The sequence below is a fragment of the Poecilia mexicana genome, unplaced genomic scaffold (assembly GCF_051168715.1).
Source record: "Poecilia mexicana isolate PSO_F unplaced genomic scaffold, ASM5116871v1 scaffold_20, whole genome shotgun sequence".
In the NCBI taxonomy this organism is placed as follows: domain Eukaryota; kingdom Metazoa; phylum Chordata; class Actinopteri; order Cyprinodontiformes; family Poeciliidae; genus Poecilia; species Poecilia mexicana.
Genome location: NW_028263389.1, coordinates 16,083,368 through 16,108,817, shown reverse-complemented (window position 1 = coordinate 16,108,817; position 25,450 = coordinate 16,083,368). Strand labels below are relative to the sequence as shown.

The window sequence follows — 25,450 nt, the reverse complement described above, 5'->3', positions numbered from 1 at the left end:
GCCCATTCATCAATCTTTCACATCCGTGCACGGGCTTCTGACCTAGTTAGAGCGTCTGAGTGGCATGCAGCCCCGCCCTGGCAGTGCAGACTGTCTCCGCTGGTGGAAGCAGTGGACAAAGACGAAGTACCAGTCCATTGTAGCAGGATTAACATGCTGCTAGTGCAGCTTTGACAGTGACGGGCTCGTGCAGGAATGAGGATAATTACCCACATAATGAGCTTTCACTGGTGGTACCGTTTTGTAAGAAGCTCTCTCATTGGACAGCTTCGTTTTTGCAGGAGGTCAAAATAAGATGTTTCATATTTTAAAGTAAGTGTGAAGCTCTGAGTGTAAATAATGTCACAGATTTGTGCTGTGCCTCGACTTAATGAGACTTTTCTTTTTTAGCTTTACCCTCCTGTCAGAAACGGTGCAGCTGATTCCTGTAAAATGAGGGAAAAAAGCCAAATATCTCCTGACAGGAGGAGAGGGAGGACGGGGATGCAAGGGGCCGAATCGGTGTCAGACGACTTAAATTCAGTTCAGCAAATAAAGCTGTAATTGTATCCGTGTTCTTTTTATGTCATTCCTGCCCAAAGCTGCATTTCTGCCTTGCTGGCTAAAACGTTCTGTCATGACAGCGCAGCGGCGGGTTTGATCCTGAACTCGCCGCCCCACAGCAGACCCGTCTCATTGTTCCCCATTTCTCCTCTCTTCCAGATGACAAATCCTGCCATTCAGAACGACTTCAGCTACTACAGGAGAACCCTGAGCCGAATGCGGATCAATAACGTTCCGGTGAGGACGCTTTCGCTAAAGAGCCGGACGGAGGAGGAGGAGGGGGCAACTTTTGATTTTTGGTTTTACAGATCAAAATTTACAGTCATTCCTACAAAAACAGGCCACATGGGTTTTTTCTTATTTGTGTTTTCATCACTAAGCGACACATAAACACAGTTGGGTACAAACTGGGGAATGTGATAAAGCACTTAGCTTGTTAAAAATTAAATATATCCCTCATAAGTTGATCTTAAGAGAGCTTTGGGATCAAAATATTCAGGAGGAGAAAAGAAAAGCACTCCAAAGGAATGATATAATTTCTTTCTCTGCTGTTTGTAAAACAGTTACATTACTATACCCGTTTAGGTCAGACAAGCCTATTTACTACAAATTTAAACAGTTTACGTCCTTTTGGTTGTGTTTGTTGACTTTCTAACAATTTAAAAAACATTTCCAAAATTGATGAATCATAGCGACACGTGTAGGATGCATTTAACAATATTAATGTTCATGAATAAGCCTGCTATGAAAAATCTGAAGGATCATATCTCTTTTCCTCATTGAAGTGAAAATATTTTTCTCTCAGGAAAATGATTAAACTCCAGTTAAAGCAAAGATTACAAGAGGGACCCACAGAAACTGAGATATATTCTATTTTAATCAAAAAACAAACAACTGAACATAAAAATACTGAAGTTAATTCGACTCTACAGACGGTTAAGACGTTAATCTCAGTCCTGCTTTCTAAATGTACGATGAGACTTAAAGAGGAGCTGCAAAAGCAAATGAGGTGGATTAACAGTGCTTGCTAATAGCTGTTGGCATGAAATCACAGTCTTCAGTCAGAGGCCTTTTCAGATTAGTTGCGAGATTGACTGCTACTGGAGAGCCTTCTTAGCCAAAGCATCACCATCCAAAACGACTCTTTGAAGATACTTGGATCATTTAATTTGAATGGAAAAAATCAGATTTTTCACTGTCTGAGTTGCTGTTCAGTCAATTAATTGGTTGTTTTCAGCTTGTAGGAGCATGTCTGGCCTCGCTTTTGTCGAATAACTGACCCCTCTGGTTAATATTGGCCATGAAAACCCCCATTTCTGTGTTCTCATCTGTACTGAGCGTTGCATCCAGGTGCTTGTTTATTCCATTCATGCCTGACATGGGAGGAAATGATGATTTTCCTGCTCCAGAACTGTCCCATTGATTTGTTCCCTTGCAGATCTGATGGCTTCAGAGAGGATCAAATATAACCCTACAACACAAAAAGAAGGCGTTTAAAAAGTTTTAACACCCGATTGTTTTTAATGGACCGTTAAAGTGGCCCAGTTAAAGGTTTCTGCTGTTACCGAGCTTCAAAAAGCCATTCGCTGTCTTGTATCTTTCATGCTGAACTCCAGCTGATCTCTCCTCGTCTGCTGCTTGTTTAAGGCGGTAGTTTAAATTTCACAGTCTGGTCTCCGTTGTGACCTGTCTGACAGAAGCATTCTTCCCCTCGGTCATGAGTTTGCCATTAGAGGAAACGGGCCCAGACAAGCCGTCGTTGGGAGCCTGTCAGCGCTGAACGACGCCCCGGCTGCCGTCCCCCGATTTAGTCACCGCTCAGAGAACTGAATCATTCAGACATCCGAGATGAAACGCATCTGTCCCGCTCGGGTTGTCTTTGAACACATCCGTCAGGATTCGTTAAAACCTGAATTGGTTTGAAAGTTTGGGGCGATTTATTCTCGTCCTGTCAGGGTTTCTCTTGACGGCAGGAAATGTTCCCTTGTTGTTTCGCTTTAAATATGTGGACGAATTTAGCTCAGGCTCTTCAAGAGACACCTTGTTCTCCGTTATCTGCCAGGTGTTTTGTGCAGCTGGGAAACTAAGGGGTGAAGCGGTTCATATCAGTGTTTTCCTGCCATAATTTCATGTGAGAAAATATCTCTTTATATGCACAAACACACACTCCACTGAAGCTGCTCGAACAACCAGATATTAATGGTTTCTACCTCTATCTTCCAATATGCAGTGAAAGCAGGAAGAGATGGCTTTTAGATTACTCATTCAGTAGCACCTTTTGTTTTATTACTTTGACATTTTTCATTCAAATTTTACTCCGATAACAGTTCTTTTATATCTCTGGGGTCAGCTAAAGGTCCTCATAAGAATTTTATATGAAGGTCAGACGACCTGAACAATAGATGAAAGGTCTGCAGGTTACATAACCGCACTCAGTCTGGCTTTATTTTGTTCGATTTCCAGGCAGAAGGCGAGAACGAAGTCAACAACGAACTGGCCAATCGGATATCTCTGTTCTACGCTGACGCCACACCCATGCTGAAGACGTTAAGTGATGGCACAACGAAGTTCGTATCAGAGGTGAGAGGCCAGAAATTAAAGATTTTATCTGAAAAACCAAAACAAAGTACAGCATAATTGTGAAATGGACTGAAAATGATGCAAGTTTAAGGAGTATGAACACTTTTACTGTACAGTGGGATACAAATAAGACTTAGGAGAAGTGAGAAAAATTCATCAATTGTTTATAAAATTTATTTTAGTTTTGGCCAGTTTAAGATTGAAGCATTTTTGTTCAGCTCAGTCTGGAGTCGCAGAGGCAGCAGCCTAAACAGAAAAGCTTAGGGTGTTTTTATCCCTGATAGCCCAGTTGGGAGCAAAATTGCAACATTTATTACATTTTCAGCTACTGCAGTACGCTTTCACACTGCAGTGAGTCAAACTAATCAAATTAATTGAAGAACCTGTTCCCCTCCTGGCCTGTGGGGGCGCTGCACCAAGACCCACTGAAGGAAACGAAACAAAAACCTCTGAAAAAGAGCAAATTCCTTTTTCACAAAATTTTAACATTTTTTGTCTTTGGAAAAAGACCACTAGCCACTTCTCCCACTAGTGCTATACTCATCCGTTTGTCTTGATTGTATTTACCCAGAATGCCTTTCACTATAGTCCACTTAATCCTGTTGGAGCGGTCTCCAGTCCGCTTGCATCCACATATGTATCCAAACCATACCAGAATTCACTTCCACCTTAAATGAGACCTAAGGTGGGCCAGAGTTCGGTTACGCATTCACACCTCCCCAAACGACCAAACTTTCTAGACAAGTGAACTGGATTTAAAGTGGACCAATAAGGATGGGTGTAAATGAACTCCAGTTCGTTTGGGGAGGTGTGAACGCGCAGACCAAAAAAGCAAATTCCGGTCCACCTAAAATCCTCGGTCTCGGTTGTAGTGAACTCTGGTGGAGTTTAAATGCAGATGTGAATGTTAAGGGAACCGGAGACCGAAGTGGACTATAGCGCAGGGCATTCTGGGTAAATACAAACAAAACAAAGGCAAGAATCTAATGCTAGCAGAAGAAATGGCTTGTGGTCTTTTATCAAACAGAAATCCTACATCTAAAATCTGATGCCACTCCATTTTTGTTAACATTTTGTGAAGAAGGAAGTTACGCTCAGTGTCTTCTTCAGAGGTTCTTGGTGCAGCGCCCCCACAGGCGAGGAGGGGAACATGTTTTTCAAAGAGTTTCATTTGTGAGTCCCTCCGGAGTGTCCTGCGTCTCCTCCTGGTGGACATTAACCTCCAGAAATATTTATGGCTGAAAATTAAGCATCAGCTTTAAAAGCCAGAAATGTCTCTCTAACTTCTGATAAAGCTGTTTGAGTTTCTTTGTTTATATTTGAGACATGAAGCTAGACTCCTCTGAGAGGAAGTCCTAAATATTTAAAAGTTATCGAAACGCCGCCATGTTGCTTTTTTTCTTCCCGCAGAACAAGAACCTGCCCATCGAGAACACGACAGACTGCTTGAGCACGATGGCAAGTGTGTGTAAAGTCATGTTGGAAACGCCGTGAGTGATTCCCTCCACCTGCTTCCCGTCTGCTCCGGGTTTGTTTCTTTTTTTTTTCAGGCCTGTGATCCCTGCTGTGCGTCTCTTTCAGGGAGTACCGCAGCCGTTTCAACAGCGAGGACACGGTGTCCTTCTGTCTCAGGGTGATGGTCGGAGTCATCATCTTGTACGACTACGTCCATCCTGTTGGAGCCTTTGCCAAGTCATCTAAAATCGATGTAAGCTGAGAAAAGATCAGATTGTGACGCTGTTTACAGGATTCTTACTCAGAGGCTCGGAAAGTCCAGAGATGATTTCAGTTTTTCCAGGAAAGAATTAAAGATTATAGAGAGAAGTTGATTTTCTATCCTATCAACTGTTTCCTTTCTTCCTCTATTCCTTCTTTCCTCATTTTCACCCTTGGTTCTTCCTTTGATTTTTTGGTCATTTCCTTCCCTTTTCTTTGTCTTTCCCTTCTTTCCTCATTCATTTCTTTTCTTTTCATCTCTCCATCACTTATTTCTATAGTCCTTTAATACTCTTTTCCTTCTTTCCTTCCTTCCTTTTTTGTGTTCTTCCTCCCTTCTGTCTTTTCCTACCTTCTTGTATCGTTCCTTTCCTTCTTGTATCCATACTTCCTTCCTACTTTCTTTCCTTCCTTTGTTCCTTCTTTCCTTCATCCTTCCATTTTTCTGTTCCTTCATTTTCACCATTTTTCATTTTGTCCTGTCTTCCTTCCCTTTCTATGTCCTTCCTTCCCTCCTTTCTTCCTTCTTTTCTTCCTTTCCTTCCTTTCTTCCTTCCTCTCTTCCTTTTTCTTGTTTACTTTATTCCTTTTTTCCTTCCTTGCTTTCTTGCTTCCTTCTTTCGTTCCTTCCTCCTTGTTTCCTTCTTTCCTTTATTCCTTCCTTTCTTCCTTCTTTCCATCATTCTCCTTGTGTACTTACTTCTTTTTTTACTTCCTTGTTCTTGTGCCCTTCCTTCTTTTATTCCTTAATCTTCTCCTGCCTTCCTTCTTTACTTCCTTCATTAACTTTAGCACTTCCATCTCTAAAACTTGCTTTAGGTAGAATTTTGTTTCTGAACATTTCCTGCAGATTAAATCTCAATTTAATCTCGTTCTAATCTTGTTTTAATCCAGATGATGCATTTGTTCTCTGCAGATGAAAGGCTGCATCAAAGTCCTCAAAGATCAGCCTCCAAACAGCGTAGATGGCCTTCTCAACGCTCTCAGGTGAGCTGTGGCGAGTCACATCTCCGTTTGAACGCCCTGGATTATTTTCTTCTCCCTGACTCACTGTGAGCTTCATTATTCCAGCTCAGAAAAAATCCCCAGATTAAATCTGACACCTCGTCCCTCTCGGTCCAAACAAAGGCCGCCCGGGTCGCCGCCTCTCAGACAGACAGGGTCATAATCTGAGCCAGCCCCACATCTGCGATGGGCCAGAGGCGGCCACCACTTCCTGTCCTCCGGTCGTTTTCATGCACAAGCAGATTTAACGTCTGCGATCGCAGCTCTGATCTGACAGGATGACAAAATACGAAGAAACGATACCATCAGGATTTACGCTCGCAGTGACTTTACTGAACCTTAAAACTCATCCTCTCTGTAATTTGTTTCAAAATATGAATGTAAACGATGACAGCCTTCATTTAAATATATTGTTTTTGACTATTTAAACGACACCTGCTCATAAATGTGTTTTTTAAAAAGCTTTTTCCAGATTAAAAGGTTCACTGCTTTAACTCTGAGCATATTTATTTAAACGAGACTTAAAATAAATGAAGAGCTAACTTTAGTAAATCACACTGTGAATAAGCAAAGAAGTTATAACTTATATGTTATCTACAAATTCTCAAAAATAGTCAAAGGAATGTGACTTCTTTGATTTTTAGATGCACTCAAGGAGTTCTATTATGCAAAATTCACTTTTTGTATGTTTTTGTACTTTAATTTGGTTCTCAACTGCTTCTAAAAACAGCCCAAGCACTTTGGGAAAAAAACAAAACATTTTTTAGCTATAAGTTAATATTTTCTGGTGTCTAGAAAATGAGCCCTTCCCAAATGTTGAGTCACACTGCGCTGTTACCTAGCAACCCAATCAGAACTCCAGCCTGTTACCTAGCAACCCAAGCGGAACTCCAACACATTTGGTCAGCTGGTTTTACAGCTGTGCAATGACTGCTGGAAAAGACAAGAGTTTTGTTGTTGACTTGTCATCCAGAAACCACTTGCTGCATTCTTGTTGGTTGTGTAGGAGGCTCTACTAATGTCTTTCAAAGATGTACGGTTGTATAATTGTACATCTGTTTTCAGTCATTTTCACGTGCAAGTGTAAATGTTATGTATTTAGATGTGTCAAAGTAAATGGGGCTTCATAAATATGTATGTTTCATCTTTCATACATTTGTCAAAAATTTTGAAAACCATCCATATTTTTCTTCCACTTCACATTTATGCACATTTATTTTGGTCTCAGAAATTCCCAAGAAACTGCTTGGAAATTTTTGGTTACAAAGTAAAAAAAAATGTTTAATGTGAAAGTTTAATTGACATTAATTCTTTTACACCGTTTGTGGTAATTTTTATCAAGTTATTTGCATTATTTGTGATTCTTGATTGAATTAAAATCTGTAAATAATTTCAACGTCACTGTCTACAAACAATCATATATAATCTAGATAACTCAATGTGTTGCACAATTTAATACATTAATATTTCAGATTTTTGTTAAACAAACAAACAGAAAAACCTTCTAATGATTTAATGAGGGGTGTCTAAAGTGTGGTCCTGGATCCATTTGTGGCTCTTGGAATTGTTTTGCATGGCCCAAGAATGATGCAAATTTGCTCCACTAACAATTTTGAAATGTTCACCAATAGCTTAAAATATTCTTGAAATAGAACATTGTAAGTACAAACCAAGATATTTTTTAATTAAGGAAATTTAATGTCTTCAACAATCAGACCACTTTGTTCATTTCATAATTATTGCATGCTTCGTTTATTTTAGTTAAAACAATAAAAATAAAATGACAATGAACTCACTTTTGCATTTTTAAATTTAAAATTATCAGATTTTGTGGCCCTGAAATGCTTCAGACTTGCTAAAGTTTGGCTTACATGACGATTTAAGTATTAATTGGAAACTACGTCTTCTGTCTTTGTTCTCCTCTGGACCCCAGGTACACCACAAAGCATCTGAATGATGAATCAACCAACAAGACTATCAAGAGCATGCTGCAGTAGGAACTGAGCTGCAACCACTGCTGGGGAGAAGCACCACTCACTGTCCTGAGGGATTTAGCTGCACAGAATGTTTTTAATTTGTTTTTTATCATTTATTCTTTTGTTTTTGTTGTTATTCTTGGAAAATGAGCTCAGCTCCGCCCATTTTTATGATGCAAAATGCTACTGCCATTGCGACGTCTCTTTCTGTGCCAAACAGATGACGCCGAGATGCGATGTTTTCGACACAAGGCCACGCAAAGATGGCAGCTCGTGAACGCATCGCAGACCCTCTGGTGTTTTTAAACATTTCTTGTTTTTCCCTGAATAAGGGATGGGAGTGCTTTGACTTGAAAATTTCAGAGAGATATATAGAGAAGTATATATTATTTTGTTTGATTGGTTATTTAATTACAACTTCTGCATGATGAAAATGTCTTTTCTTCTATTTAAAAAAATCTAACAGTTCAATATTGCTCTGTTGTGCTTTTATCAGTTATGTTATTGAAATGGTACTTGTCAACATGAGATTTAAGAGTACTGTTTTTATATTTTTATAAGTTTTAATTTGTGCTTATGTCTTTTTGTTCATTGTTCTGTCGTATTTTCAGTTGAAAACTTTAAACTGTGAGGGGTGCAGAATCGAAATGGAATCTGGGATCTGTACTGTAAATGTACAATATGATGTGGCTGGAGACATTAAAGGTAGAACTCTTGTTTTCTACAAAAAAAAATGTCCCATCAGTTTTTATTGCCAGATAGCTGAGAAAATGTTTTATTACACTGTTTTTTTTAACCCTCATGTGAAAGGTGTCAAGGATTCTCACATTTGACCACAAAATGTCTGCAAGAAAAACATTCAGATCTGTTCCCCTGAGCCTGAGCCGTTGTTTTTCTCAGAAATGAACTCGGCTTTTACTGAAAGGAAATAATCTGCACTGGTTAGCTTAGCATAAAGGTTTTATAATGAGAAACATCTCGGTATAATGCAGCAAAAAATTTAATTTCTTTTGTTTTTGCCCTTTTTGATGCTCAAACAAACTTTAATTTCAGACAAAAGTGATCTGAGTAAATGCAAGCAGAAGAAAGCCATCAAGCTAACCAGATCCTAATTGTTAAATCATAAATTAACTTTGAATAGGCCCATTTTTGAAAGCTTGACTGTAGATTCAAAAAACCTTTTAAAGAGAACCGGTCTGGCAACATGAAGTAGGCTAAAATGTCCTAATTCTGCAAGAAAAACTTCATCTTTGTAGTTGGTTTTGTAGAACTTTGGAGATTAAAATGTAACAAAATTAAATGTTGCATAAAAAACGAAGACCTTTTAGTTTTTGAATAATTTGGAATGTTGGACAACAGAGATCTTTCTCAGTAAAGTTTGTGACTCTGTAGGGAGAATTTATTAGCAAATTTCCCATCCAAAACATTCAAAGACTGAACAATTGGGTAAAAACTTTAGTTTCTTTGAAATAGAGACATAATATTCCAACACTGGGTTGCAATAAAAAGTGACTCAACATGCCCTGATCTGAAGGTCAAGCAGAGATGAGAAACATTGACATGTATCAGCCTGTAAAGAGCCACAAAGCCGTTGTCTGTAGCTTTGGGACTTCAGGGGAACAGTGACAGCCATTATCCAGGAATGGAGAAAAGTGGATCAGTAACTCATCCATGAGGCCACAGAAGAACAAAAAGTAACATCTAAAGCCCTGCAGGCCAAACTCGCCTCAGCTTAGCTTAGAGTTCAGGTTTAACAGAGATTTGGCAAAAATGGCCTTCAGTGGAGAGTTTTAAGGCCAAAAAGGATCTTTATGATCCCCAAAACTTTGGAAAATACTCTGTGGACTGATGAGACAAAAGTGGAACCCTATGGAAGGTGTGCTTCATGCTACATCTGGTGTAAAACTAACAGGATTTCTGAAAATATTTTTTATTTATTCTTCCAAATTTATGATTTGGAAGCAAAACAAAGCATAACAAAATTTAAAAAATAGTAACTCTCAAAGGCAAGTTAAATAATTGAATAAAATAATAAATATATCCTAATAAATATAAAAAAATATAGTAGAAACAACTGGAATTTTAAGAAAAAATAAATAAAAGTTGATCAGGTTTTAGATTAATTCAGGGCAACAGCAGCACTTGTATAGAAACTGTTTAGTCCCTTCCTGAATGGGAACAAATACTTTTTCACAATCTTAAATATAAAACCTCTTATTTGTTGTATAAAACCTCCTGAAGCCTGAAGATTTTTTGGATCAAATTATAAACAACAAACACTGTAGTAAAAACTTCATAAAGCAACAAAAGGTGCTAAAATCTGCACACGTCAGCAAAAAGAAGAGCATTTTCAGGCGTTAATATATTTTAAACCCGGAGAATAAACGGTTCTTTTGCACGTTCCAGATGCACTCTGGGAAATTTAAACTTCCTAATGGTAAAAATCAACTCACTGGGAAACTGGGAGCAATTTCGGCTGTGATGGACTTCGCATTTCAAAATGGCCGCTCCTCGAATCAAGAGTCAGATCACGTGGAACCGTGTTTATTTTACCAGACACACATGTAAGAGTGCATCTTAAATCAATGTTACATGAAGCGCCTCCAACTCTAAGGTAAACAAATTAAAAGTGGAGTTTAAATTAAAGCTTAAAACGATGTTTGTAAGAAGTACTGAAACAGTGTTTATGGGCGTCGCCATGTTGAAATTACGATTTCGCAGGTAACTTAAAGGCAACACAACAATTTTTTTCATTAAAGTATTAAGAAAAACCTTTTATGACAATTATGCACATTTGTTCTACTAAATTCAAATATTTAGGTTATATATCCGTACATTAAAGCAGTTTTAATTCCAAATTGGCTAAATGAAGCATAAAATAAAGGAGGTTTTAGGTGTTTTATAAATGCATCTTTTTTGGAGAACTTTAAAGCATTAACAGTTACAATAGCTCACAAAATTAATTAGAATATGAAAATAAAGCATCAATTTTCACCATTACACACTCATTCAATGTAATTTTTAATTTATTCCTTCCTCTTTTTGGTTTTTAGCTCTAATATAGCTAATGGCTCTTTAGAGAATATAATTACACGATGTTAGTGACAAGTACTCATCTGTCTGCTAGAAAATAAAGCCTTTTGGTTTCCCTCTTTAATTACAGGCTTCCTCCTGTTTATTTGATGAAGAAATGTCCTTTTTTCTGTGTTCTTGCAGTCTGTGTTTCCACTGCAGCATCATCAACTTCTCTGGGTCAAAGAGAGGCGGCAGAGTGAGGATGGGTGTGTCCTCTGCAGCATCGCTGCACTATCAGACACGAGGGAGCGTGGAAATGAGAGGAAGTGATGTGGATTAATCATGGGTGGGGTTCAAACTCTTCATTACGGATTGTCTTAAAGAAAAAGAAAAAACAAAGCTAGGGTTATGTTTTCCAAATGGAAGAGTGAGGCTCAGATTTGCTGTTTGGTATGCAGCTCTAACTATTCTGTCTCGCTGGGACTCGGCGACCTTGTTCTGCGCCGCCTGATGTCCCTGCATGACCTCCGCTGCAGAAGCGCGCCCTGCATCAGCGAGGCAAAAGCGCCGCTCTGCAGATGGATGAACCTCTAACTGAAGGAGGAGGAGATGTTCTTCATCTTTCCTCTCAGGTGTTCAGATTCATCACTGCAGCAAATAACTAAACGTCCTGATTAAGCTTTAATTGGTGTCAATTGTTCTGTGAGCTACTAATCGTTCAACATCTTGTAGAACCAGCATTATAACAGCATTAATTTCTTTGTCATTTCATCCGTCTATTCGGTTGTTGATTTTAGCTCACTCTTCTTAGCAACTGCGTTTTGGTTCTTTCTGGTCTGCAGATGTTTATTTGTGTTCTCTTAATGTCCCTCTGCATCATTTCAGGCATTTTGAGGCTTGCAACACCTTAATTCTTCTCATTTCAGTGTTTCTGTTGCACATTTGTTCCAGTTAAAACTCATCTGTTGGACAGATTACCAATCGTCTGACTCAAGAAGTGATTGAACCTACAAAACAATCCCAAATCATCATCCCTCTGTCACCGTACTTGAAAGCGGGAATGAGGTGTTTGTGGATTATATCCAAAAATCCTTACTTTAGTTTTATCTATCCCCAAGGCTTTGTGGTTATGCTTTTTTTGGAATAAAGACCGACTTTCTGGGCAACCTTTTCAAACTAATTAGAGTTTTTTTTAATTCTGCTGTTGTGAAATTACATGTTCAACATGTTTTGTTTTATAGGGTTTATACGATCTAAAGCACTAGAAATGCAACAGGTTCAGGAGGGAAATCCAGCAGCGCTCTTCATCTGTTTAAATTATCAGGTTTTCCTGTAACGCTGGGTTGTTTCTCTGCCATTAGCACAGCTGCGGTACATAGTAATCTTGATCTTGAACATACAGGAGGGTGATTGACAGCGCTAAGACCCTCCTCCTGGTTCTGATTGTTTTTTTTTCTGATGGGGAGCGGTGTGATTCTGCAAATGTTAGATTTATTTATTTTTTGTTCCATTTTTTTGTCTCATTTTATACTTTTAGGACAGACCGAGAGTTTTAATAAATATGTAAAGTTATGTACTGGAGAAGAAATTATGTAATAAATAGTTTAATCTGTTTTCTGCTGTTAAAAGGACGTTGCAGGATATTGGTGAATAATGTTTTAGCTCCTTATCTGCAGAGGTTATAACTACACATTTCTTTGTTTTATAAAGAAAAGAAATGTGGCAACTTATTTAAATAAAGCTAAAAACTGAAAAGCGATTTCAGGAAGTAATTATTTCTTTGAGCGGCGTTCAGGAGCAGGTCTGCAGGCTTCTTGAAGGACGTCCTTCTCTTCGTCTTTTCTTTGGATGTTGCTGCCTTTTGTTCTTCCTTTAAAGTTGATCTCAGTCTGCCTCAGTAATATCGAGGTCCGAAGGTTAATTAAACACTAATCATATTCAGGATGTGCTTTGTTCCACCCAGACTGGCTTTTCTGCACCTGAAGAGTTTCCATCAGCTTCAATCTCTGTCAGATAGATGCTGCTCTTGCTATAATTCCTAAAATTATAGCACTTCCTCTAGACTTTACAACAGAATTTGTAAATTTAATTCTTGCTTAGATCAGAAGTTCAAAAGGTTTTACTTTAGAAAAAGAAAAGAGGAGGGATTTTCCGCCAGAAAATCTCAGAAATTTTCTACAACAAAAACAAGAAAATTAAAAGTTGAAAATTTGCTCGACAAAACTCAAATTTTGAAATTAATCTCAGAAATTCTATAGAAAAAAACTGGAAATTCTGAGCTTGCAAAGTTGAAAATTTGCTAGGAAAAGACTCAAACTACTTTCCTCAAAAATATTTGATATTAACCTCAACATTTCTGATTTCTTTTCTAGAATTTTTCTTATGAATACTTTTGAGCTGATGGTTGCACCAGACTGTGCAAAACATGACAAAAGTTTTGCACAGTCTGGTTAAGTTAATCTTTTGTCTATATCTTAGTTATTTGTTTTTTAACTGAGTTTTCTTACTGTATTTGCATCTATGTTGTCATTTCCCCCTCTTTTAATGCTTCTTTCTCCATTTTTGATTAATCAACCTCACCTGTTCCAACTCCAGAATATCTGCTTTCCCTTTTGTTCGTTCCTTGCCAGATTCTCCAAGCCTGGTTTTCTGGCCCCTCACCTTTTCTTCTTCTACATTTAGCCTTGATGTTTAAATATCTTTGCTGCCTAATTTCATTGTTTAAGTTTTAGACTTTTTATTTGATCAGATCCTCATTTTCCTCCTAACTTGTCCCATCATTATCCCTACATTTGGTTTCATCAGCACATATGATGAAGAAATTTTAAATTCAATCTTCAGGCACTTTGTCACTAGAGAAAATAAAGTTTTCTCTGGTAAAGAGCAATTCATTTGATTCCAGCGTTCTGGAGAAAAGTTGTTGGAGAACTCTGATTGAGGCTAATCTTAGAAGATTACATTAAAGTTTTGCTGCTGGCAGAAATAAAAATAAACGTGTCCAAAGCGTTTTGCACTCTACAGTCCATGTTTGGCCTTATCACAGGAACATGAAGTACAGAGGAAGTCAGAGCTGCTGGTCACGCCTCACAGAGAACAGCTCCTGGTTCTGATCGCCTGCAGCTGTAATTCTGCGGTTACAGCTTGTGGCTTATGTTTCATAATGATTATAATGTTAATTTTATTGGTTATAGGTACATTTTTCGCAATAAACAATCAATGAATTGCATTGTAAATTAAAATGAGTTCAATAATTACTATTTTTTGAAGGGGAATTTTATGATACATACTATATGTGTGTTTTTGAATAAAATGTCGTCCAGTTCTGGTGATAAATATTCTTCATAAAATTAAAGTTTAATAGTCTGTGATAATGTTCGAGTTATTATCAATGCCGTAATAATGCCCCCAAAATGGCACCGGAACTTAAAAGGGAAACACAAATATAGCGGATTTACATGAGTAAAAAACACAAATATGAAATTTGCCGCATTAACTGCAGAGGAATAAAGATTTAATGCAGCTTCTACTTTGCACAAAAGAACATGTTCTGGTGAAACGTCCTGTAAAAGTTTCTTCCAGATTTATCAGGTACATCGCTCCATGCGGCTAAGTGTAACAATTAATTTTACCCCATGGGCAACAATGTGGCATGTGGAACAAAACATTAGTTCCCCCTTACATTTTAAAGTGATTTTAACCAAATAAATGAACTTTAGCTACATAAATTTGCTAAAGGTGTTTACTTATTTATTACTGGCTTTTACCATCAGATACTAATACAGATTTACTGCCATTTTAAAGCTCCGGTAATTTTTTATAAAAATATATATTTTACATATTTGTTGAAATTGTCAGATAATAGATGGAAAAATGGAGCTCCTCTATCTTCTCCCAGTGCTCCCAGTGCTAACTAGAAACAACCAATCAGAGCCAGGAGGAGGATCTCAGTGCTGTCTATCACCTTCTGTGTGGCGCTGCTCATCCTTCCCCTCTCGCTCTCTGGTACGCTGATACTAGCATAGCCTGTTGTGACTGCTTAGTCTAGTTACCATGGTCAGATTTTATAACCTTAAGTTGTTTCTCCTCCATTAGCACATTTACTAGCAATGCATGAGGTTGATTGGCAGCGCTAACACCCACCTCCTGGCTGTGATTGGTTGTTTTTGGTGCGTTCCTTCAGACGGCCATATTTACTCAGGGAGGAGGTAGAAGAGATCAATCTTTTCACAGATTATCTGAACCGTTACAACATGGAGACAGTTTTACCAAATATTTTAAAAATATATTATTTATAAAAGTTACATACTTTAAAAGAACACTGATGGTCTGAAGGTGGTCTCAAAACAATAATATTAACTTTTATGACAAGTTCTGGGGCAATTTGTCATCCACTAAAGTTTGTTGAGATAAACATTTCACTTTTGGGATATTTGGATTTTTTTTCTGAAGGCATCTTTTGGTTATTCTTGGCACTTTTGCTCCGACGTGCCACAGCAAACTGGCACAACCGTCAGTTACTTCCAAGTAAAGAGTTTCTTGTTTTATTCCTGTAAAACCCCCTGTGAAGCCTGAGAACTGACTTCTGTCCATAAACCACAAGGCCCTAACACGTTGCTCATCTGTCTCTTGGGTGAAACAAGTTCACTTTTCTGAGAAAGACAACGGCCATCCTCTGAGACCACCCCCGCCGCCCTGTCAACCACCTCCCCAACACACTGCTGCAGATGCACAGCCCCCCTCCCAGAAGCCCACTTCCTCCTGCACGTTGCTTTAATCGGGAGGTGGGGGCTGAGTCTTAGTTAATCAGTCGTGTCAAAACATCAACGGCTGGTTGAGGATGGCGTTTCATGGCAGCCGAAGCGAACGGAGGGTGCCGTAATCTCGGTCCGTTGAGCGGAGAGAGAGCGCTTGCCTTGGCAAACATCACCCCTTTATCAGGAACTAAGAGTCAGTGAAAGTATTACCGCAACTTAGCACGGCGAGGCCGCGGGAGCAGTTCCTCTAACTCGCTCTCACAGAAAAGTGAACGTTTTACACCAAGAAACTTTGTCACTTAACATCTGCAGTGGGGAGATGGTGTCACGAAGTGACAGGGGGAAAAGGTCAAGATATGAAATAACAGGTTTTAATTCCTCATAGTAACACAAAAATAAGCCTGTTAATTAATTGCATAATAAGTTAAAATGAGTTAAATAATTTCATTTTGATGTTTTTTTCTGAAACTTCATAATTGACCTTACTTATAGTTTCTGTTTGTGATTATTTCCTTTTTATTTATTGTTTTTAGTTACTTAAAATTAAAGTTTATTAATCGTTGAGAGCGTTATTATGCCATTGTCACTATATTACCTGCAAATGGCATTTATCGTATCATTTATTAGCGATCTTGAAAAATTTCTTGTGATAAAATTTTATTTTTTGTTGTCTTGATAAATTCTGATTAATAATGTTAAATAAAAAAACAAAACTGACAGTAACATCCGAAATATTTTTTAATGACTTCCTTCACTGTTTGCTCCACAAGAGAATTAATATTTGTAATTTAAAAAAATTGATTAACTGTGTTTGCTGTGTACAGATTAGTGATATAAATCACACCTTTTTAAAGTCAGTACGTAACATCCCGACTAATCTCAAATACAAATGTTCTTTCAAGAGTAGTGCAATTACCAAAAATGGTAGTAACAAACAACTTCTTATAATGTTTATATTGTTACAAAAGTTCCACAGAATATTGTAGTAAAATCCAAAGTCCATATCACTCACCCCTACTCTCAAAACAACAATATTATCGATTATCGCAACAATTTTCAGGACAATTTTTCATGCAGCTGACAGAAAACCAACTTTTCTATTTATTTTTGTAAATTATAAACTACATTACTGCTATGACTGCATATGTGTGAAATGATAGCACTTACTATGTTTTATTAGTTTAATACTTTCCAAAATGTGCTCTGGTTAAAGATAAGGGAACAACTCCTCTTTTGTGGATTAATGCCAGACTTTCTTCTTCCCTTTTTGCATAATACAAAACTCTCATGGCCACCTCCACTTCCAGCTGCAGTTTTGATACACCCTGCTTCCTCAGACACTGTTCCTGTGGGGAGTCGACCGTTTTCTGTCTCTCCATCGGACCGTAAATCATAGCTCTTGATTCATGGAGTCCTGACTGTGCAACTGTGGTTAGAGTCTTCACCATTGAGGTTGTTTCCTGTCATCCTGTCACTGCGTAATATCCGACAGGTCAGGGAGGCCTCGGCGAAAAAATGAGCCTCCAAGATACGAGTTTATTAAGACGCTTCCAGTTTGGGGTTTTTCATTTTCGCTCAGTTTTAGCTCATTGTGACTTCTTGTTATGCGATTCAGTTAGTTTTAAGCGTGTATTTGCTAAATATTGTTTAGTTTTGGCTTAGTTTTTATTAGTTGTAGTAGTAGTTTTAGTTTTTTTCATACTTTGGTTAATTTTTCAGTGATTATTTTCACCCAACGTTTGCCGTCGTCATTTTGCGGAGCAGCATAAGTGCTGCCAGGACGGAGAAGCAGAGGTTTCTTTGGATCCTTCCTGATGTTATTTTTTTATCATAAACACTGAATTTAACTGAAGTCTGGAGGGCTTTAGATGTTGTTCTAGGTTGTTTTGTGACCTCCTGGATAAGACTGCGACATATTTTGTGAATTATTTTCCTCAGAAGGTTCAACAATACTCCACGTAGTGGAAAATGATTCTTGATATTTTTCACTGGAATCCCTTTCCAGACAGCTGAATGTCTCTTCTATTGTTGAATTTCTTTAACCTGAGGCACAATGTGTTGCATTTTCATGTCATTAAGCCTACTTCATGTTGTCACACTGGTCCAATTTAAGTGATGTTTTGACTCTATAGGTCCAGCCAAGGTGTTGCCAGCGAAAATGGACAAAAAAATGTGGTTGATCACAGTTAATTTGTTATTTTCCCATCTAAGGGAAACGTTTTCCTTTTCACAAATATCACCAGGTTATTTGGAAGAGCTTTTATCATTACTACCTTTGGAGTTCAGCTGGTTGTTTTAAATATATTTAAACTAATTTCTACTCTACGCTCTCTGCAAACATAAGCTCTGTTTTCACTGATACAGTTTTTGATGCTATGTCCGATAATTCTCATTCTTTTAAAGGAAAACCAGATGAAAGAGGTGATTTAAAGCCACGCAGTGGTCAGGGTGTGTCTGCTGCTGCAGAGAGCCGCTGACTTCAGCCTGGGAGCCTCAGCTGCTACTGAGCGTTCACGTTACTGTAATCAAACCTTTCTGGCAACAGTTACGCTGCTCCACTCTGCCTGTGTGCAGCCGGGTAATCTTACACTACTAGAAAGGGAGCAGTGTGACATGTCCGACTTAAAAAAAAAAAAAAAAAAAAAGACTCATGGCGTAGCAAATTCTTGCAAGTGAATTTTGACAGTTGCAATTTATTTCTGAGGTGTTTCTGCTTTATTTTGCTCTAAATATATTGAGAAAAAACAATCTTACTGGTTTAAGTTCAATATTTTCTGTTTTGTTATAATGAAAGCACAACTTTCTTTGTTTAAGCACCGACTACTTCTTGCTGGTGCATAGTTGTTGCAGTGCAGAACCATCATCGCTGACCTCCTACTCTGCAGGGTGTGTCAGGAGAAATCAATGGACACCAGCAACTGCAGCATCTGTCTCCGTAACATTTCTGTCCCATAAACCTCGACATAATGCTCAGGCTCTAAATGTACCTCAAACACGAGTTATCCAACAACCTCTTCTTGTTTTTAAAGGGTGTAATTTAGCTGATGGTGCATGGGGTGGGGAACTTTCCTGCACTCGCTGCACGCCGTGCATTCACAAGTTGTGGCTGCGAGCCTGCAGGTGGTGCAGTAGCATCAGCTTTGGCTCACAGCTCAGCCTGTGTCTGTGTGACTGGGAGAAGAGCTGCTGACTGGAACAGATTCCCTGCGCTGCAGAAGGGAAAACACTGATTCAGCTCTTATGGGAGAGCCTGTCTCTGGGGTGAGGGAGGTTGGGATAACGCTGCAGCAGCTAAAGACCCCCTGCTCAAATCCTCATCACTCATCTGAGCACAAGCATGGATTTCTAATGGGTATTGATTTGCTGTTAAATGTGACGGCATGTAATCACTGTTCCCTTCTGATGAGTCTTTTTTTTAACTTCTGCGAACTCAAGTTGATCTTCTAACTCCATCACTACATTTCTCCTGCAGCGTTGATGCTGCAGATTCCAGTCCGAGTTTCCGTCAAGTCGACCTTTTCTGGTCTTCAAAGGCCGGTGACTCCCTTACACCTTCACATCCCCCCCTCACAGCCATCAGCCCCTCATCCTCGCCTGCTACTCTGCATGAATTATTCACAGGGTCTACCGGATCGTCGCTACCAACATGCCACAGCATGTTTTATTCACACTTTACTCAGACATATCTCCCCTCGCCGTCCCCCTGCCCCCCATCGGCTGGGCCTCAAAGGCATCCGAGTCAGATCTTCGTATTTCCCTGACCTGTTCGCCCCCAGATGAAAGGCAACCCCGGTTTTTAATCGGTTGGAAGTAAATGTTTGTCTTTAATTCCTGACGTGCCCTGCTGAGAATAAATCAGACTCATTTTGAAAGTAACCGGTTTTTGTTAGCCCTGCTGCAGGGTTGACAGGTCTGACTGACCGTTTCCAGTCCAAAAACATCCTAAAAGCCACCAGCTCCTCCCACATTTGTCAAATACTTTTGGGAATATATTTTGTGTTCTGACAGACCAAAAACTGACCCAGCATTTTAGAAGATGAACATCATACACACGGTCAAGTGGTGGTGGTGGTGTTGTTGTCTCAGGAGCTGCTTCGATTTTTACGAAGTTTTGCGGCAGGAAAATGTCCATGTGGTTCAAATAAAAAAGGAGAAGATTTTGGAATGGTCTAGTGAAAGTCTGGAATTAAATCTAATTGATCAATTTGACATTAAAGAGGCCCAGTATACTCGATGAAACTAAGTTAGAACAACTCTGCTAAGAAGAGCAGGTATATAATCAGACAAAGGGTGAATTCACACCTGATAATCCAACAGACTTGCTTCAGTTGGGGACCAAAATCGCAACATTTGTTACATTTTCAGCTGCTGCGGTTCTCTCACACTGAGCTGTCAAACGAACCAAACCTTTTAAATGTCTGTTCCCCTCCTCGACTGAGGGGGCGCTGCATCAAGAATCACTGAAGGAAACGATACGAAAACTTCAGAAGAAGAAACTGAGCGCATCTTCCTTATTTACAAAATATAAGCAAATGGAGTGGCGTCCGATTTTAGCGTTGTTTTATCTTTTGGTTAAAAACCGCAAACCTTTCCCCCCGCTAGTGCTAGACAATCACGTTTGTTTTGGTTGTATTCACCCAGAATGCCCCGCGTCAGAGTCCACTTCCTGCTTTTTGGAGCGGTCTCTTGTGCGCTTTGTAGACGAAAAAGAGTTCGTAAGAATGTAATTATTCGCACTTTCCCTCGCAAACCGGACTTTCCAGGCAAACAAACTAAAGTCGGAATAAAGCGAACTCAACGGGGCTGTTAATTACATTTGGAAATAAACATTTAAAAACTACACATTTACTCAGGTTAACTGTGCTTACAATTCCTTGTGATCAGGGGACAAATATCTTTTCGCTCCACTGCAGTGAAATAACTTCAGGGTTATTTTTAATACTAATCAAAACCTTCAGGTACAAGAGGAAAACATTAATATCCTATTTGATGGTCTCCATAACCAATCAGACATCCAACTGTTGATTGAACAAACTGCCTCTGGCTCCCCTAAGCAAATATTTCATTATGTCACAGATCAGATCTGTGTTGTTGTGACTTGAGCTGAAGGAGCACCTGTAAGAAATGTTTACCTGACGGTGAGACGTAACCAGAAACCAACTGCTCGGTGTGTCACGCAGGCGTGAATAATCACCTGCGTTTCTGTTGTGAAAACAACACGCTTGTCTTACTTTAACAAACGCTGTTGCCACATCAGACTCTTCTCCCCCTTCTTATCTCCCGGCGCAATCACCTTTTCTCATTATCTGGTGGCACCATCCCAAGAGCGCAGCTGATTGCACTGCGCTCAGGCCACGTTAGCGGTATATGACGGGCACTTTAACTTCTGCAAATCTTTGTTTATCAAGAAGGTGGGAAGTCTGGTCGTATTTCTGACCAACAAGAATGGGGAGATACTAGGAGCTGTTTTCAACAAAAACAACGCGCCTGTCCTCCTCTGAGGCTAAGCAGTTAGCCGTTACATTCAGCTGTTTTCACCAACAGCAGCTAATCTTCTTTTGTTTGCATCTTTAAAAAAATTAACTCTGAGTGATGCAAAGTCAAGCTTTATGTTTCAGCTTCCTCATTTTAAAAGCCAAAACTATATAAAAAAATGACCCTATTATAAATATATTTTGCACTCCAAACCTGTCGCCTTTAATTGGACATTTCTCCAGCTGCTTCCTTATATAAACTTGATTAATTTGGACATCCTCTCTGACCCACATTCTGATAACACTGTTTTGTTCTGCAACAAATATCTCCATCACACCGCGCACACCATTGTAGTTTCTTCTGTAAACAGAGACATTTAAACGTGACGCAGTCTGATTGAGGAACTGGGTCAAAGTTTATGTGTTTATGTTTGGGCTGGTATTATCTGACTTGAACAGGTGCATCTCCGGTAAGTAGCTCAGTGATTAGACTCACGTTTTGACGCTCACGTTTGATAGATTCATTACTCACAGAGAAATGTAATTAAGCTTTTATTTCTCCCTAATTGTGATAATTAGAGGTGAGAAAAATCCAAAATTTGGTTTCTCAGAAAATTTAAATATTAAATAAGAACAATAAAAATATATAAACAGAAATGTTTGATTGACAATTACACATTGACAATTACAAATATTAAAACAACAGATATCAAAACCCAATTAAAATACAATATGGATAATAAACGAACAAGCATTTACAAAGAAATACCTTATTTTCAAACTGATAGAGTGGCATGAATACATTAAAATGAACCATTTCCTTCAACTTTAAGTATTTCTGCAGCTGATTTCAGAGGAAGCAGCAAACTGGAAGGATCAGTTCAAACCTTGGCTAATAAAATAAAGAAAATAATCTCCTTAAATTTTTCTAACAACAACGATCAGGTCTGGAGGTATGGGAGGACTAAACACAAAATGAAACCAGTGGCGGAAACTTCAGGTGGATAAGACGGTCCAACCCATACAGGTTTAGAGAAGACAGTGGTGATTGGACTAGACCAGTGGTAAAGCATATAAATGCTCCATTATACACAGAATCCAGCTTTTGCAAACAGTGTGAACATGCATGCATATAAATTATGTCTAAAAAGGGCGAAAAAAGTTGCAGCAACAAGTTGTTTCCTAGTCTAAAATCATAAACTAAACTAAGTATAATTCTGAAATAAAAGTGGAAATGTTGTGACTGAAATCATGACGGTTGCCTGCTAGATTTCTGCACCAACCTTGACAAAACAAAATGGACCAATGGCAGCAGATTGTGTCTCTGTGGAAACGTCACAGCGGACATCTTTAACCTTGTATTTGATGCCTCTTGTCTTTTCCTCGATTCGATAATGAAATGTAAAATTAGCTGCAATCTGAAAAGAAAAGATTTCACCACTGAGCATTTCTCCAGTCCCTTTCCTCTGAAGCATCTGAAGCCTGTGGCTCTTTGGACCTTCCACTGTGACTCTTAATAATGTTGGCATAAAGTAACAAAGAACTAATTAATTCATTAAAATAAATACATAGCATTTATTTTATGCAAGTTTTAGCATTTTATAAAGGCTGTTTGATGGAATATGTGCAATAAATATCCACAAAAACAACTCAAAAACAATCAGTAATATGTAGTTTTTATTTATTTTTAATAATCTTTAATAATGTTTTATTTATTATTACACTGGTCAGTTTTAAGCTATTTTCCAGAGTACCCAGAGAGAGCCACGCAAATATTCAGTCCAGGATATAAACATGTTAATGTGTGTACTTTATAAGGGTAAAGCGATTTTAAGTAAAAAAACAAAAAAATTTTGACCAGCACAGACTACACACCATGTGACACCCTCATTTAAAGCCCCATAAAGCCTTCATTTCTGCCCCGGTTTATGGCCTGTGGAAGCTGCGGTGCCCTTTAGACCCACTGAGGAGCTTCCCGGGACCCCCCTCTGGTCTGCTCCTGTCCAATTCCAGTAAATATAGTCTGAAAACAGATGTTAGCGCTCAGATAGCGATCAGGAGGATGGATGAAGGGCCCTGGCGGAGCGATCCGGACTGACCGAGGTCATGTTCAGAGGTGGGAGAGTCGCATCAGTGAGAGCACCACTTGACTCGTTGTGTCAAGGTGGGCAGCTGTGCAGGGAGGGCCGCTCGGATCGCTTAGGTCTAATGTGCTACCTATGGTGTGAAAGCTTGTTGGTGTCAGTGCAGCTAACAAGGACTGAACTCATTCTTTTACTCAGCTGAGTTCAGAACGTTTTTTCCTGCTAGATCAATACTCAGAAGAAGTGTCTTTTCTTTCCAGGCTCACTTAACCAGCTGAGTGGGAAGGGAAGCTTGAGCTTTCGAGTATCTGAAAGTAAGTCTTAAATCTTTGAAAGCTGACCTTATTTTTTTTTAAATCCTGCAGGTCTAGAGTGCAAAAACAGTTTTTCTGAGCTTAATGTTTGTTGCCTGACTGTTAAACAGAAATGCACACACTGTCTAATCTCCACATGCTTGCTGAAGTAGATAGTAAACCGCTGGATGTCTGTTGTGTAACCGTAAACTGTTCCTGAGAAATACGGACGAAGCAGACGCAGAACTGCTTCTAAATGATAACAGCAGTGCATTTTTTCTTTTTTTCTAGATTAAATAGAGTGCCTTCAAAAAACCACCAATTTCATACATTTTTTTAATAATAAACTAGCAAAAACTTGGGCCTGGTTTTCAAGTAGATGGGGATGATTTTTGCTTAAAAAATCTCAAAAGTGTGGGGTGCATTTGCATGAATCCCCTCTGAGTTATTACTTTACAAAACCATGTAGTCTTTAGGTGTCTCTGCCAGTTTGACTGAAATGGTCACAGATCTTTCAACTCAAGCTCAGTCAGACTGGATAGAGAGCTTCTGCAAGGATTGATTTCCCCGACTGAGTGATATGATCACTATAGATATACTATGATCTATCACCGGGCTCTCCAACTCCAGCCCTCAGGAGGTACCGTCCTGCAGCGTTTGGGGTGTTTTCACACCTGATAGTTGGGCAGACTCGGTTTGAATGGGGATCAAAGTTGTAACATTTGTTACATTTCAGCTGCTGTGGTTCACTTTCAGGTTGGATTGTGTCAAATGAAACAAACCCTTTGAAAAACGTGTTCCCCTCCTCACCAGTGGTGGCGCTGCACCAAGAATCTCTGAAAGAAATGACACAAAAATCTTCAGAGAAGACACCGAGTGCAACTTCTTGGAGTAGTGTTGGTTTTTAGAGGTTGTGGGATTTTTCTTTTGTCTTTGGTAAAAGGCAATGAGGCATTTCTGTCTAACATTAGACTTTTGCGTCTGTTTTGGTCGTCTTTACCCAGAGTACCCTGCACTTCTTGCTTTTGGAGCGGTTTCTGGTCCGCTTGCATTTACACATGCATTCAAATTGCATCAGAGTTCACTTAAATCGAACTGAGACTAAGGTTTTCAGGAGCATTCAAACGAACCGGATTGTTTCAGGAAGAAAATACAGTTTGATCAAAACGGACTAAACAGAGCTGATGTGAATGCATCCTGCATCAAAAATCTAAAAAAAAAACTGAATAAAATGGTATAAATCCTTCAGTCATCTCATGAACATGAACTCTTTGTACTTATTCAGTAATTTCAGATGGATCCCAGTTGCACATCATTTTATTTTGGGGTGTCTGAGTCGGCACAGAGCCTCTCTTCTCTCTGCTATGACGTCTTGCTCTCAGCTTTCTCCCACTTCAGCGGAGGTTTAGTTACCAGCGTTGACGCGGCTAAGGAGCTCCTCCTTACTTCCTTCCCTGATCAAAACGCCGAGTCCCTGAGGTCCTGCTGCCAGTGGTCTCAGCTGTTCCTGCTCTGGAGAAAATCAGTCCCTTTCAGCTGTTTGTTTCCATCCTCCCCCTCATCTCCAGCCCTTCAGCAAACCACAGGCTGCTTCACCCCTGCTAGGATTGACAGCATTTGTCAGTGTCATTCACTCAGCAGCTTTTTGATGTTTGACCTTTTGGGAGAGGAACCAAAAAAACTGTTTGTTTTACCGTAATTCCCCACTGTTCGATGGCTGCAATGGGATATCGTCGCTTCGATTGGGCGTAAATATCCCTTCACTCTCTTCAGTGCATGCTATGTGACCTGAAATAAAACACACACACTCACGGTGTGTGTGATGTGGACAGACAAGACCACGTCTTCTGGGTTTTTATTAGATGCACTTGCTGATCCGCGGGCTCTGCTCCCCACATGGGGGGAAGTCGTTTGTCAAAGACTGAGCCCGTCAGGAGCTCTGCTGGATTTGGGGGGCTTCCTCCGCTGTTCAAGGGGGCACATTTCCCAGAATTATGCTCATTCATAATG

At 39.2% G+C, this 25,450-nt stretch overlaps 1 protein-coding gene across 1 annotated transcript in view; it reads left to right on the top strand.

Annotated features, from left to right (window-relative positions):
- cyribb (CYFIP related Rac1 interactor Bb) overlaps window positions 1-8,554 on the top strand; it is a 43,605-nt gene extending 35,051 nt beyond the window's left edge. The window contains exons 7-12 of the mRNA XM_088001203.1: window positions 703-780; window positions 3,007-3,123; window positions 4,534-4,613; window positions 4,705-4,831; window positions 5,756-5,826; window positions 7,778-8,554. Coding sequence (XP_087857329.1) covers window positions 703-780; window positions 3,007-3,123; window positions 4,534-4,613; window positions 4,705-4,831; window positions 5,756-5,826; window positions 7,778-7,841 — 537 coding nt within the window. The 3' untranslated portion in view covers window positions 7,842-8,554. The remainder of the gene's footprint in view (window positions 1-702; window positions 781-3,006; window positions 3,124-4,533; window positions 4,614-4,704; window positions 4,832-5,755; window positions 5,827-7,777) is intronic.
- Window positions 8,555-25,450: the final 16,896 nt, after the last annotated feature.